Genomic DNA, 16,391 nt, shown 5'->3' on the forward strand with positions numbered 1-16,391 from the left:
AAGCCTCGCGAAGCAACAGCAACAAATATGGCATAACACATATTTATGAGGTTGAGGAATTAGGAGAAGATGATGCTATAGAACTCTTTAAATCAAAAGCGGTCGGGAAGCAGCAGCAAATGGAAGACTATGGAGAACTTGTACATCATGCAGTAACGTATGCTAAAGGAGTTCCTTTGGCTCTCAAAGTTTTGGGTTCTTTTCTTTGTGATCGAAACAAAAATGAATGGGAAAGTTCATTAAACAGGCTGAAAGAAAGCCCTCTGAATGAAGTTCAACAAGTACTCAGAATAAGTTACGATGCATTACAATTGGTAGAGAAGGAAATATTCTTAGATATTGCTTGTTTTTTTAGAGGGAAAAACGAAAATGATGTAACAAAAATTCTAGATAGTTGTGGCTTCCACCCAATTATTGGAATAGATGTTCTTGTTAAGAAGTCTCTCGTAACTATCTCAGACAATAAGCTGATAATGCATGATTTGATACAAGAACTAAGGTGGTATATTGTTCGCCAGAAATCACCTAAAGAGCCTGGGGAGTGTAGTAGGTTGTGGCTTCAAGAAGATTTGACGCATGTGCTGATAGAGAATACGGTAAGAGATCTTATAGAAAAGCATGACCACTTTATACTTATTTATTTAACAAAGCTAATTCTGCATAATTTTGTCAGCCTTTTAACATTGTGTTGTTGTTATTTGCTTGTGCTTATTAGGGAACAAAAAATGTGGAAGGCATAGCTGTGGATTATCCTGACCTAGGACATCAAGATCCCAAGGACATTGGCCTGAAAGAATTGAAGTTGAGGCCTAAGGCTTTTGCAAAGATGTCGAACTTGAGAATTCTCAAAATGTGTTGTATGCACCTCACAAAAGACCTCAAATATCTTTCTAACAAGTTAAGATACCTTGATTGGTGCAGATACCCTATGAAATGCATGCCTACAACATTTCAACTAGAGCGTCTTGTTGAACTTCACTTAACCTATGGCAGCATTAACAACTTTGGGAGGGAACAATGGTATGAATGTGTATTATGTTTAATTATTCTAAATAAGATGCAAAGTCCTTGACACAGTATATTTTTCATAATTTCTTTTTATTTTTTGTTTTTCTTCAGGCACATCTAGGCATTTTGAGGCTCATGAACCTTAGTCACTCAACATATCTAACCAAGAGCCCAGACTTCACAAAGGTCCCAAATCTTGAAATATTGATTCTTGAAGGCTGTACAAGTTTTGTTAATCTTCATCCATCCATTGGAATTCTTAGAAGGCTTATTTGCCTCAACTTGAAGGACTGCAAAAATCTCAAGAGTCTTCCAAGTGACATTCAATTGGAATCTCTTGAAGTTCTAAATGTCTCTGGGTGTTCAAAACTTGAAAACATTTCAGTCAACTTTGGATATATGAAATGTTTATCACAGCTTTATTTAGATGGGATTGGTGTAAGTGAACTTCCACCTTCAGTTGGACATCTTACCAGTCTTGGTTCACTGAATCTAAGCAATTGTAAAAATTTGAAAAGTATTCCAGACAACATTTGTCAGTTGAAAGCTCTTACAAGTCTAAACCTCACAGTGTGCTCCAAAGTTGACAAACTTCCGTAAGATGTGGGTTTCCTGGACTGTTTAAAGGAGCTTCGTGTAGATTGCACTGCAATTAGACAAGTCCCCTCCTCCATTGGACTTCTGAAGAAACTAGAAATATTATCCTTTCGTGGGTGTAAAAGACTAACATCTAATTCATGGAGTTCTTTTTTCTTGCCTTCAACTTTACTTAGACAGAGAGAGAATTCCATGACTTTGGAACTAGCAGCTTTGTCAAGGTTAGAGTCTTTACAAGAACTAGATCTCAGTTACTGTAATTTAAAATCTATCCCCACATCTACTCGTTGCAACAATTAAATCTCAGTGGAAACAGCATTGAAAGTTTACCTGCAAGCATGAATCAACTTTCAAAGCTGTCAAGCCTGCATTTGGAAGGTTGCAAGAGGCTTAAAGAACTGCCAGAGCTTTCATCATCAGTACATAAAATACTAGCTGATGATTGCACGTCATTAAGAACAATATTGAGTCCATCCACATTCAAAAATGTTGACTTCTTTTCCTTCATGAATTGCTTCAAACTGGTTGAGAACAAGCACAACAACATCCTGACAGAAAATTTTCTTTCAAATTTATTTCAGGTTCTCTGTGTGTGTGTGTGTGTGTGTGTGTGTGTGCACGCATGCAAGCATTGTGACCAATCTCTATTGTGCAGAGGAATTCTAGTGGACAGCAATCTGTTTCTGTTATTGTTTTCCCTGGGAGTGAGATTCCAAAGTGGTTCAGTCATCAGAGTAAGGGTTCTTCAATATCTTTTGAGTTGCCTCCACGTTGGTATAACAGCAGGTTCTTGGGAATTATTTTAACTGCTGTTGTAATCAAGGATAAATCCAAGTGCCACGAGTGCTTTTCTTTTAAGATGACATTTAAGCGCTTTGGTACTCAGACGATCATCGGAAAATGCTGTACACCGTTTCTACATTTTCGATTAGCAAATTCTGGAAATATACGAGTTATTTATTTTCCATGCACTGATTTTCTGGGACTAATGGAAGATCATATGGAGCAATTGAATGAGGGTGGAATTGAATTTCAAGTTTGTTTAGTTCAAGTCAGTCATGAGTGCTCAGGGGGAGGATTTGGAAGGGATTCGGTATTGTATGCTGAACCTGAACGGGAGCATATTGTTGAGGTCGAAAAGTTCGGCATCCATTTACTATACAAGAATGCTGATGAAGCAGCATTGATTATGTACAGACCTGAAGATAAAATGGGTGTGGGTGTGTGTAGGAGATCAACCCAAATTGAGTTGGCAGCCACATGGAAGGGTGGCCAACCCACATGGTAAAAGGAAGGCAAAAGAGGTTGGCATGAGTTGGCAAGTCATGAGGCTTGAGTTGGCAGCCATGAGGCTTGCCAACACACCCATGAGGCCTTCTCCACCTTCTGTTTTGGTGTATAAAATGGAATGGTGATGGTGAGTTGAACACACGGCAAACATAGAGAGAAACACACTGCTGAGAGAGAGGCACAAAACAGAGAGAGCTAGTGAGAGCTATATTCTGTTTGTGTATCAGAGAGTGTGAGAGAGTGTGTTATATAGAGAGACAGTGAGTTGAGAGTGTGTAATCTCCTCCATTTGTTGATATATAACAACATCGCTCCCGTGGACGTAGGCCGATTTGCCGAACCACGTTAAAAGTCTTGTGTTTTACTTGTGAGTGTCCCCTGGTGTGCCCAAGATCCGCAACAATTGGTATCAGAGCCCGGGTGGAGAAAAATCGAGTTTTTTCCGAAAGTGTCCAGATTTCGAAGTGGTCGAAATCCACTTTTGAGCATACCAGGAGGAAGGTCAGGAGGAGAGGAGTCCAAAACTTCAAACCACAGGCCAATCGGAGGTCTAACGCGCCGCCACGCACCACCTGAATATCGCGAGTGAAGGCCACTCGCACCCACGCGCCCCACGCGCCGACGAAGGAAGAAGACGAGTGGGGGCGCGCGTGAAGCTGACGTCAGGCTGACGTCATCCTGAGCCGAGCCGAGCCGTCGAGCCGTTGACCGCGCCGCTGACCAGGCCGAGCCGCGCCGGAGCCGTGCCGCCAGCCAAGCCGCGCCGCTGAGCCGCCGTTGACCGCGCCCCTGCGCCGTTGACCGAGCAGCTGACTGCGCCGTTGACCAGCCGATCCGGAGGAATTATCTGGTGCTTCTCAGGCGCACCAGATTCAGCAGATCTGAACCGTTGAAACTGTTTTGGCTAGATCTAGGCCATTCGGAGTCCGTTTTTGGCGATCCAATAGTGAGTTCCAACTATTTGGAGTATTCCGGACACATCCGTACGGTTAGTTTTTGAATCGGAGGCATTCAAACTCTTTTGGCTATATCTAGGCCATTCGGAGTCCGTTTTTTGGCGATCCAATAGTGCGTTCCAACTATTTGGAATATTCCGGACCCATCCGTACGGTCAGATTCTTAAATCGGAATTTCTTTAAACAGGGAAGAAATTTACAATGGCAGGAAAAGGCGCAAGTTTCATGATTGAGCCTTTTAATGGCAGTAATGACTTTACCCTGTGGCAGCAAAGGGTGAAAAACATTTTAACACGAGAAGGTCTGGTGAAAGCTCTTCTCAAAAAGTCCAACAAACCGGAAGACGTGAAGGATGACAAGTGGGAGGAGTTGAGGGAATTGGCAAATAGTACAATTCAGTTGTATCTCGGGAACAACACACTCCGGGAAGTCATCAGTGAAGTAGATCCGGCGGAGCTATGGGCAAAGTTAGAGATGAGGTACAAGTCAAAGTCTTTGACAAACCGGTTATCTCTGAAGAGGCAGCTATATACACTTAGAATGCCAGAAGGTGCGAACCTCACAGAACATCTAGACGAGTTCAATAGGATCACAATGGAATTGGACACCATTGGAGACAAGACCCAGGAGGAAGATAGGGCTATGATCTTGCTGGTCTCTCTACCTGCATCATATGAGCATCTCAGGACAACTCTATTGTACGGGAAGGATGCTCTTGGACTGGATGAGGTGATTGCTACGCTCATTTCTCATGAGTCGATGAAGAAACAGGAAGGTAGCAGTAGCAAACACCCAGAAGGAAATGCCATGGTTGCCTCAGAAAATGAGCAAGGCAAAGGTAGGTCCAATGATAGACGGGGTAGATCCAAATCAAGAGGACGTTCGCAATCAAGGTCAGGCTTTAGGAGAAAGTGTTATTACTGTGATCAGGAGGATCACCTCATAAAAGACTGTGCAAAGCTCAAGGAGGACAAGGCACACAAGGAACAGGCGAGCTCATCAAATGTCACTACTGCAGTAAATGCTAAGGATGAGTATGCATTTACAGTTTCGTCGAGTATGACGAAACCTGACTGGATCTTAGATTCCGGAAGCACATATCATATATGCATGGATAAGAAATTTTCTTCTACCTACCAAGCCAAGGATGGAGGTATTGTTCGAGTGGCTAACAACACTGTGAGTAAGATTGTTGGCATGGGAACAGTACGGCTGAGAATGGAAGATGGAAAAATTTTCACGTTGGATGGAGTCCGACACGTGCCAAGACTGAAGAAGAATCTAATTTCCTTAAGTATGCTAGACATGAAGGGTTATAGCTTCACATCTAGCAAAGGAAATCTCAAAGTCATCCATGGAGATACGGTGATGCTACATGGACGACTGGAGGGGAATCTGTACAGGCTTGTGGAGAAGGTTGTGACAGACCGAGCTACTGTCACTTACCGGGCAAGACGTACAAGACATGCACAGAAGAGACATAGGGCCCAGCAGACATGGCAACCAAAGTGTACAAGAACGCATGGAGGCAATTCGGAGGTGCACAAGACGGAGCCATTGCGGCCAATTTTAAAGACAGCTCAGAGCAAAGAGACCAAGACAGCAAAGCATGTCCCAGGGAAGAAAGTTTCTTTTGCTCCTGAATTAGAGACATATTGGGATCTCTCCAAGACTGGATGGAAGGGAGAGATGCCATCTCAAAGAGTTGCAAAGTAAGCTTTGCATGGCACCCCAGTGAGGGGGTGCCGGGCACTCCAGGCAGGGGGTGCTATTATGGATCACCTCATATGGGTTGAGGGGGTGATTTGTAGGAGATCAACCCAAATTGAGTTGGCAGCCACATGGAAGGGTGGCCAACCCACATGGTAAAAGGAAGGCAAAAGAGGTTGGCATGAGTTGGCAAGTCATGAGGCTTGAGTTGGCAGCCATGAGGCTTGCCAACACACCCATGAGGCCTTCTCCACCTTCTGTTTTGGTGTATAAAATGGAATGGTGATGGTGAGTTGAACACACGGCAAACATAGAGAGAAACACACTGTTGAGAGAGAGGCACAAAACAGAGAGAGCTAGTGAGAGCTATATTCTGTTTGTGTATCAGAGAGTGTGAGAGAGTGTGTTATATAGAGAGACAGTGAGTTGAGAGTGTGTAATCTCCTCCATTTGTTGATATATAACAACATCTCTCCCGTGGACGTAGGCCGGTTTGCCGAACCACGTTAAAAGTCTTGTGTTTTGTTTGTGAGTGTCCCCTGGTGTGCCCAAGATCCGCAACAGTGTGTTCCATGGAGACTTGGATAAATCAGTAGAAGTTGCTAATGCTAGTGCTAGTGACTATGATGCAGCGGTAACAGGACACAGTGGAAGTGGCGGAGTTGATGATCAGGAGGAGGAGGACCACCTCAATAGCAAAAGGCTTAGGACCAAGTGAAATTGGCAGCTTTGACTAGGTATGTACCTTGAACTCAGTAACTTAGCACCAACTAAAAATGTCTTCAACTCACACACACCACTGCAAATGTCGCCAATTACAAGCAAGGGAAATAATAATAACAATAATGAAAAGGACCACCAGAAAATAAACTTAGAATAAATGTAACTATTATATTTGTTAGGATAAATTTCAAAGGAGTCAAATTGATCTAATATAAAATGTAATTTTAAAGAATAATAATAAAATATAGTTATGGTACCTAAAGTATGCATTTCGTATAATTTTTTCCCTATATTTTATAATTATTAGGTTAATTTAAACAGCCATTTGAAATTAAAACAATTTGACTCAAATTGAAAACTTTAGAGACGAAATTGATAAAATTTTAATTAGGACTAAAGTAGTATAGTGCACATACTTTGAAGACTATAGATGTATTTTTATCCTATGTATTTATCTCAATGTTGGTGAGAATTTCTTATTTCTCAATCAACAATTTTTCCTCGATGCTAGATTTTAGACTATGTTTGGATGACTTTAATCAAAGAAAAAAGGAACAGAAATCTCATTAGCAGGAAACACATTACAATGAATAAAAATCACGTGTCAATATATTCAAATGTTTGATTTGGAATCGATCCTACTTTTATGAAGACGAAAACAATTTACCAAACAAGTTTTTGTCTCCAATTGCCCGAAAATGGAAAAAAGAAAAAAAAGATAACCAAAATGTTAAAACTATTCAAAACATTGAAATGTAACTCAAGTTTGCATTTACAGGACTGCAATATTTGGGAATAGAGTGCCATGGTCGAGATCTTTCAGATATGAGGAAGCAAGACCTTTTCTGAATGTGACATTCATAGCAGGAGAGCCATGGTTGAGACTATTCTAGTATTTTCTTGTGTTTCATTTCTTTTAGATGATGTGGGAATTGCTATACATTAATGGCAAAAAATAGTCCATTTCTGGTACAAAAAATTTGAGCATTTGTCCACTTTCTTCATTTTTGAAGTGAAAATGACTGTAGAAATAGACAAATTGAAAGATTGCTTGTTCAAACTCCAGCACACTGGCCTCTATATGAACAAAGGTAAATATTATTTCTTTATATTTTTCTTACCAATGTGCAGCACAGTATAATGTAATAGCTTAATCATAGAACCCAAGGGCTCCAGCCGTATGACAAGATGAGAAGAATTATTATTGATAATTTCAGAGTTTCTGGACAATATCTAAGCAGAAAAACAGAGAACAAAGTTTGACGGAATAATTCTAGCATTATGAGTAAATTTAATATTGTTGGTACAGGTACAAGGTACAAGCACAGACGCACTAGAAAGTTACAAAGAGTAACTGGACAAGACCCAACTCATTAGTGAGCTTCTAATTGTATGGATCTTTGTTGTCTATTTCTAAAATAGTAAGTTAAGAATTGAACACATCAAAGATTTCTAACCTCATTACTGTACACCTAAAACTACCCAATTTGGATCATTATGGAGACGATGCTAATTGCCCTAAATCCTTTTCTGTTGTTAACATTTCTCTTTGGATTGCTGATAGCCTTGTACACAGGATCATTATTGATGGCTCATGGATGAAGGATACGTTGCTTGCAGGAGGAGCTTGGGTAGCTTTGGATGAATTTGATAGACAGACTACCGTGCACACTGCAGCCTTCTTTGCATTATCGGCATCTACGGCAGAAGCCAAGGCCTGTCTTGATGCAGCTTGAAGGCCTGTAGATCACAATGTCAAGACTGTTAACATATACACGTCAGCTGAAGCTTGGATCGGCGGTCTATTGTCAGGCCCGTTTGTTTTGGGAGATAGAATGGAGGGTATTGATAATGAGGGGATTAATAGTGAGAGGATTGATAGTGAGAGGATTAATAATAAGAAATTGTTAAATTATTTTTATATAAAATAATAAAACAAATAAAAAAATATAAAAAATTAAACATTATATTTTTAAAAAAATTCCCAATATATAAAAAATAAAAAAATTTCTAATCCCCTCACTATTTTCTAATACCATCTCTACCTCCTCCTTACCAATCCCCCTTCCAAGGGTATTAGCAATACCAAGGGACTAATAGTCCCAAGACTTTCTCTGCAAACAAACAGGGGCTTTAGCAAGGTATTACTAGTCCCAATACCCTCTCCATAGCCCAAAACAAACGGAGCCTTAAGATGTTCTGTAATACGGTTGAGTATATTTGTATTACAAAAGTCCCTAGGAATGTTGTTGGTGTAAGCCCATAGAAAGGCAAAAGCTGCTCTTAGATGATACAGGAAATTTTTTGTTGTACTTTTGTATATATATATATATATGAATGGATTATGCTTTTTATTTTATTTTCAAGAGAAATTCTACCGTACGCGCTGGTGCATTATATATACATCTAATTATGTCATTTTTTGTAGTTATAACTAATTTTTTTTCTTTATTTATAATATTATTATAATTATGACTTATGAGATCTTTAATTATACTTGGTGTTTAGTTATGATTTTTTTTTTTTTTAGTTATGACTCAAAAAATATAAAATTATATTATTATTATTTTTTTAATTATAAGGTGCATGTACCTAATCTTCCTCTCTTTTCAAAACTCCATTGCTTTTTGTATTTACATATATCCTACGGTGAAAACAACATCGATACTCGTACAGGTGTGGGGTGAGTTGTATACTTAGGGGTTGAAACTCATCAAACTTGTAAGAAGGGTCTTATTTATTTATATTTTTAATATATTTTACATGATAAAATGACTATTGCTATAAGACAAAAATATAAATGACAATGTTTTAAGTATAAAGATATAACAAAATTGAATTAATGAATATGTTGGCTAATTATCAAGTCTCACGAGAATAATTAATTTATCTTGAATAATTGATGTAAAATAGATTATAGACATTGCAGTTTAGATTTTTCGTAAGATTTAACTAAGTGTTTATGTAATTTGACGGAAAGAACAAAGACAACACTTATGTCAAAGTTTGCACTTAACTTACATTAGAGCAGAATCCCTCGGCAAGTTGGCATTCATGACTAGCAATAAATTGTTTTTTATTTAAAATATATATATATATATATATATATACAAGAACAAACCTGCCTACAAAATACTTCAAATTATAATAATAAATAGTTTTCAACGAACCCAACCTCTTATCAGATATTAGCCAGATTCATTTGGACTCATTGTATTAAAGATAAATTGTCCTATTATCGATAAATTATAAGTTTATTATGTACTTTTGTTCATTATAAATCAATTATAAAAAAAAAATTAAATTAATACAATAATTCAAATCATGTAGTTTCATAATATTTATTTTTAAAAAAATAAACGATAAATATATATATTTTTTTTTTAAAGATAAATATAATTTTTTTTAAAAAAAATTATTATATATAAGGGCTAACAGAATTAACGGAACGTTTTATCGATCCATCTCCTTACTCCTATTTTGCTATTTTTGCAGACTGAAATTTCGAGAAGCAAAGCAAATGTCCAAATATTTTTCCGATAGGAACAACGAACCTAGTATTAATCTTCGTATGCAAATTGTCCAGATTATAAAAACAGAGATCTCCGAGTGTTTTTTCTTATGTTATCAAAGTCTCAATTTGATCTAGTTCAAAAAAAAACAAAAGAAAAAAAGAAGTCTCAATTTGATCTCTCTTTGAGTAACAAACAGAGTTTTTACGATGGCTTCAATGGTTGTCCAAAGAGCCAAATCCTCATCCTCTGTTCGATCTCGATGGGCATACGATGTGTTTTTGAGCTTTAGAGGCAAAGACACTCGCGATAACTTCGTCAGTCATCTATACGCAGCGTTGGCTCTGAAGGGGATTCACACCTTCAAAGACGATGAAAAGCTCGAAAGAGGGAAAGAGATTTCACCGGAACTTCGTAAAGCGATTCGAGAATCAAGGTTTTCAATTGAGGTTTTGTCCAAGAACTATGCTTCTTCCAGATGGTGTTTGGATGAACTTGTGGAGATCCTTGAATGCAGCAACACAACTGTTTATCCGATTTTCTATCACGTGAAACCATCGGAAGTGCGAAGCCAAACAGAGCCAACCCAAACGGGGAGGTTTAGGGATGAATTTGAGAAATTGGTTTCCAAACAGGGAGATTTGGGGATAGAGAAGGTCCAAAAGTGGAGGAATGCTTTGGAGCAAGTTGCCAAATTTTCTGGATGGCCTTACCCTAGTGATTCAATTGTTAGGTAATTAGTTACTAAAATAAAAATATTCTGCTCTTTTATTTGTTTATAATTTGCTAGCAGTTGTCGAGATAATTACAAAAAGTAAAAATAAAAAAAAATAAAAATTATGAATTTGAACTTTATTTTAAAATAAATTATGAATTTTTAATTTTATTATTGTAAATTTTAATATTTTAATTTGTTTTCAATTTAGACCTATTTTCGTTAAATAAAAATTGAGAAAAAAATAATATTTTAATTATTAAACTCAATAAATATATATATAAAATGTCTAAAATATTATTTTTTTATTTTAGTGACTGAAATATCGTTTTTCAATTGATTTTACTTAGCAGACAAATTATTTAGATTGAAAATAAATCAAAAGTCAAGGGTTTAAATTGATAAAATTAAAAACTCAGTATTTATTTGGTTATAAGGGTGCAACTTTGAGGGGGTTTTTTATCATTTATAATTTCCCCTAAAATAATTATGTTTTGAAATAACATTTCATAAATTTTAGTTTAATTATTTACATGTATGTCTCTATACATTTATATGTCCTCATGTTCCATAATTATCTTTATCCATTGCAATGGGCAAAATTATTAATCACAGTTAAAATATTGTGAGTTTACCTTTTTATAGCTCTTTTGAGTTTTGATGCACAAATTTCTTTTACTTGGCCTAAATCTACAGGTCTGAATCAATGTTCATCCAAGAACTTGTTGGGATACTTTTTAAAAAATTGAACCATACATATTCGAGTGTTTCTGAAGACCTAGTTGGGATGAATTCTCATATGGAGGAAATGATTGAATTGCTAGGATTATGGATGGATGATGCTCGTGTTGTCGGGATATGGGGGATGGGTGGAATAGGTAAGACAACTCTTGCAAGTGCTATTTATGCCCATATCTCTTGCCAATTTGAAGGTTGCAGCTTCATTGAAAATGTTAGAGAAGTTTCAGAAAAAGGTGGTTGGAAAACTCTGCAACAACAACTCATTTCCGAAATCTTAATGGAAAAAGATGTAAGAGTAGGAAATGTTGGTAGTGCCTTGAGTACAATAAGGAACAGGGTGTGCCGTAAAAAGGTTCTTATTGTTCTTGATGATGTGGATGAATCAACAGAACTTGAAAAATTGGTAGGAGAGCTTGATTGGTTCGGTTTTGGAAGTAGAATCATTATAACAACTCGAAATCAACATACATTAATCAGATATGGCATATCACATATTTATAAGGTTGAGGAATTAGGAGAAGATGAAGCTATAGAACTCTTTATATCAAAAGCCTTCAGGAAACACCAACAAATGGGAGGCTATGGAAAACTTGTATGTCGTGCAATAGAGTATGCTAAAGGAGTTCCTTTAGCTCTCAAAGTTTTGGGTTCTTTTCTTTGTGGTCGAAACAAAGATGAATGGGAAAGTACATTAAACAGATTGAAAGAAAGCCCTCTAAATGAAGTTCAACAAGTACTCAGAGTAAGTTATGATGCATTACAATTGGTAGAAAAGGAAATATTCTTAGATATTGCATGTTTTTTCAAAGGGAAAGACAAAAATGATGTAACAAAAACACTAGAAAGTTGTGACTTCCACCCAATTATTGGAATAAAAGTTCTTGTTAAAAAGTCTCTTGTATCCATCTCAAACAATAAGCTGATGATGCATGATTTGATACAAGAACTAGGGTGGAATATTGTTCGTCAAGAATCACCTAAAGAGCCTGGGCAGCGTAGTAGGTTGTGGATTCATAAAGATTCAACACATGTGCTGATGGAGAATACGGTAAGAGACCTTATAGAAAAGTACGAACACTCTCTACTTATTTATTTAACAAAGCTAATTCAACATAATTTTGTCAGCCTTTTAACGGTGTGCTGCTATTATTTTCTTGTGGTTATTAGGGAACAAAAAAGGTTGAAGGCATAGTTATGGAGTATCCTGACCTTCGAAGTCGAGATCCAAAGGACATTGGCCTAAAAGAATTGAAGTTGAGGCCTAAAGCTTTTGCAAAGATGTCAAATTTGAGAATTCTCAAAATTTGTTGTATGTACTTCTCAAAAGACCTCAAGTATCTTTCTAACAAGCTCAGGTATCTTGATTGGTACGAATACCCTATGAAATACATGCCTTCAACATTTCAACCAGAGCGTCTTGTTGAACTTCACTTAAAATATAGCAGCATTGAACAACTTTGGGAGGGAACAATGGTATGAATATGCATTCTATTTAATTACTCTAACTAAGATGCAAAGTTCTTGAAACAATACATTTTCTGCTATTTCTATCTATCTTTTTTTTCTTTTTCTTTTTTCCTTCAACAGCATCTAGACACGTTAAGGATCATGAATCTTAGTCACTCGACATATCTAACCAAGTGCCCAGACTTCATGAGAATCCCAAATCTGGAAAGACTGATTCTTGAAGCATGTATAGGTTTGGTTAATCTTGATCCATCCATTGAAATTCTCAAGAGTCTTATTTTCTTGAATTTGAAGGACTGCGAAAATCTCATGAGTCTTCCAAGTGGCATTCAATTGGAATCTCTTGAAGTTCTTAATGTCTCTGGGTGCTCAAAGCTTAAATACATTTTGGTCAACTTTGGTTATATGAAACGTTTATTAGAGCTTCATTTAGATGGGATTGGTGTAAGTGAACTTCCACATTCAATTGGACACCTTACCAATCTTGTTTTGTTGAGTCTGAGCAATTGTAAAAACTTGAGAAGTATTCCGGACAACATTTGTCAGTTGAAAGCTCTTACAAGTCTAAATCTCTCTGGGTGCTCCAAACTTGACAAACTCCCACAAGACGTGGGTATTCTAGACTGTTTAAAGGAGCTTCGTGCAGATTGGACTGCAATTAGACAACTCCCTCCCTCCATTGGACTTCTGAAGAAACTTAAAACATTATCCTTGGAAGGGTGTAAAGGAATAGCATCTTATTCATGGAGTTACTCCTTCTTACCTTCAATTTTACAAAGACGGAGAGAGAATTACACAGCTTTGGAACTAGAAGCTTTGTTAGGGTTGGAGTCTTTGGAACGACTAGATCTCAATGACTGTAATTTAAAATCTATCCCCACAACTATTTGCCACATCTTCTCGTTGCAAAGTTTAGATCTAAGTGGAAACTATATTGAAAGTTTACCCACAACCATGAATAAACTTTCTAATCTGGTGTGCTTGTATTTGAATGGTTGCAAGAGGCTTCAAGAACTGCCAAAGCTTTCATCATATATACGTAATATAGAAGCTAATGATTGCACATCATTACGAACAATATTGAGTCTGCCCAAATATGATAATGTTGAAGGGTTTTCCTTCATGAATTGCTTCAAACTTGTTGAGAATGAGCAAAACAACATCCTGTCAGAAAAATTTCTTTCAAATCAATTTCAGGTTCTCTCTCTCTCTCTCTCTCTCTCTCTCTCATTGTGTGTGTGTGTGTGCATGCACGTGTGTATGCTTGTGTGTAAGCATTGTGACCAATCTCTATTGTACAGAAACATTTTGAATGGCAATGGCAAGAATCTACTTATATTAGTTTCCCCGGGAGTCAGATTCCAAAGTGGTTCAGTCATCAAAGTAGGGGGTGTTCAGTATCTTTTGAGCTGCCTCCACATTGGTATAACGACAGGTTCTTGGGAATTGTTTTCGCTATTGTTGGAATCAAGAATAAATCCAAGTGCTGCAAGTTTTATTCTATTGAGGTTGGGTTTAAGCGCCTTGGTATTCAAATGGTTGTCGGAAAAAGCCCTAAAAATGGGCTAGCATATTTTGAATATGTGAATTCTCGAAATTTGGAAGTTATATATGTCCCACTTACTGACTTTCCAAGTTCAATGGAAGATGATGATATGGAGCAATTAAATGAGGGTGGAATTGAATTTCAAGCTTCTTTAGTTCGCAGAAGTCATAGCTTTGATTGTTTAACTAAAGCAGTTGACGAGGATTTTTCATTTATTGAAGGAGATGTAAAGTTGGGTGTCCATTTAGTATACGAGAAAGAAGATGATGAAGAAGCATGGAGCATAGACAGCTCTGATTCGGAAGATAACATGGGTGTGTTCCATGGAGACTTGGAAAGATTAGTAGGACGAGCAGGAGTAGAAGTTGCTAGTTCTAGTGCTACTACATCAAAGAGAAGATACGGTGACCTCAATGACAACCATGACTACGATGCAGCAGCAGGACCCAGTGGCGGATTTGATTGTTACGACGACGAGGAGGACCACCCCCATAGCAAAAGGCTTAGACAGGCAGGACCAAGTGGAAGTGGCAGCTTTGACTAGGTATGTACGTTGAACTCAGTTTGCAAATGTCTCCAATGACAAGTGAGGTAAAATTAGAATAAATATAACACATTTATTTAGGAAAATTTTCAAATGGATTGAATTGATCTAATTTCAAACAAACCGTCCAAATTTTTGACACAATGATAATAAAATATAGTTCTGGTCCTCAGTGAATGTGCTAGCTATCAGTTTTCTTCGTAAAGTTTGTGATTTTGTTCTATTGGTCCCTAAACATATATGAAGAAGACAAAACATAGTCTTACCTTGTTTAGGGATGAAATTGAAAATTTAGGAACTAAAGTAACACAAAATGCATACTTGAGGGACTAATATGTGTTTTATTATTATTAGGTTAATGATTTAGACAATATTTAATGTTTTAGAATTAGTTAAATTGCCATTTACATTTGTTCGGCCATTCATGATATCATAAATGCATAATATGTTGAATTGTTATACTTCAAATTATTTGTGTCAAGTATCTGCCTTTCTTTCCTCATTTCTAAATTATTCATGATCCCACAATTAATTACTTATGTTTCGGGGGTTGAAGTTTGATCAAGAGTCATGGATGTGTTTGTGTATATTAGCTGAAGGAAGACTTTGACCCATGACCAATCAAGACTGTATTTTTGTACATTATAAATAGAGAGAGATTTTGCAGGCATGTGTTCTTTTATCGTGGTTGATGCATGGTTAATGTTTAAACTGACCGTGCAAGACAAAAAAATTTGTATGTCATCTGTAAATGATGTGTCTGTAAATAATTGCATTTGGTACCTCGGTGGATACCATCGTTAGACTGGGTATCACATAATTGGGGGAGTATCACTCTTGATTTTTTAACCCTTAAGGTCATGTTTGTTTGAGTGGACATGAGCTTGGGATTGGACTAATAGTCTAATAAAATTATTAATCCAATGTTTGATTAAACAATTGAAATACAGACTAATTATTTTAAACTTGACTATTAGTTAAGATAGGATACATAATCCAACGGATTCGTAGTCCTAGGACTATTAGTCATGGGAATGCTAATCTAGTCCGCCCAAACAAACATGGCCTAAATGTTTGGTGAGTTATAGGACGTGGTGGTAGCCAACAACGAGGGTGCCCAGTGGTGGGGGTGATCAGAGCCAGTGACCAAGGTGTTGCTAAAGGTCACAGGGTGGCCAAAGGGTGGTCAGAGGTCACAGGTTGATCAGAGTGTGTCAATGGAGATAGGCTGGTCAGCAATGACCGGTGGTGATGTATAGCGATGTGGTGGTTGGAGGTAGTGAGAGGGAGGAGAGATTGAAAACTTATTTTGAAAACAAAAAACAAAAAAACATTCTATTTCCATTTAAAAAAAAAAAACTAATTCGATTAACTTTTATGAGAACAAAAACAATATACCAAACAAGTTTAGGCTTTGTTTTTATACCAAAGGGATAGTCCATATATGGCACACAAAAATCGAGCATTTGTCTACTCTCATCTTCTTGAAGTGGAAATTAGTCATGAAATGGACAATTGAAAGAGTGCATATTCAAAATAGTCCATATTTTGCAAGATTCTAATCGCTAAAGATGTGTAATAG

The 16,391-nt window shown here is 37.2% G+C and overlaps 1 protein-coding gene, 1 long non-coding RNA gene and 1 pseudogene across 4 annotated transcripts; all 3 read left to right on the plus strand.

Moving 5' to 3' along the window:
* The first annotated feature begins 720 nt into the window (after positions 1–720).
* Positions 721–2,893, plus strand: LOC145798378 (disease resistance protein RPS4B-like). The gene is made up of 3 exons (XM_082885910.1): positions 721–1,020; positions 1,120–2,186; positions 2,261–2,893. The coding sequence occupies exons 2-3, from the start codon at positions 1,944–1,946 to the stop codon at positions 2,891–2,893; spliced, it is 876 nt and encodes a 291-aa protein (XP_082742036.1). The 5' UTR covers positions 721–1,020; positions 1,120–1,943.
* A 3,286-nt stretch (positions 2,894–6,179) lies between these two features.
* LOC114302660 (uncharacterized) lies at positions 6,180–8,026 on the plus strand. Of its 2 annotated transcripts, XR_014338954.1 has the most exons (3): positions 6,180–6,298; positions 7,063–7,375; positions 7,594–8,026. It is a non-coding gene; the product is annotated as an uncharacterized LOC114302660 (long non-coding RNA). The 2 variants fall into 2 exon arrangements; XR_014338953.1 differs by having other exon boundaries at positions 7,063–8,026.
* A 1,729-nt stretch (positions 8,027–9,755) lies between these two features.
* Positions 9,756–15,612, plus strand: LOC114302659 (disease resistance protein RPV1-like; annotated as a pseudogene). Its single transcript, XR_014339252.1, has 3 exons — positions 9,756–10,529; positions 11,208–12,725; positions 12,771–15,612. The product of XR_014339252.1 is annotated as a disease resistance protein RPV1-like (transcript).
* Positions 15,613–16,391: the final 779 nt, after the last annotated feature.

Source organism: Camellia sinensis, chromosome 8 (assembly GCF_055761805.1).
Source record: "Camellia sinensis isolate YWXY chromosome 8, ASM5576180v1, whole genome shotgun sequence".
NCBI lineage: Eukaryota > Viridiplantae > Streptophyta > Magnoliopsida > Ericales > Theaceae > Camellia > Camellia sinensis.

Bases quoted from the DNA above. Each gene is read 5' to 3' on its own strand.
- LOC145798378 (XM_082885910.1), top strand. From the start codon at position 1,944: ATGAATCAACTTTCAAAGCTGTCAAGCCTGCATTTGGAAGGTTGCAAG. The intron at 2,187-2,260 runs GTTCTCTGTGTG...TCTATTGTGCAG, and splicing joins TTCTTTCAAATTTATTTCAG to AGGAATTCTAGTGGACAGCA.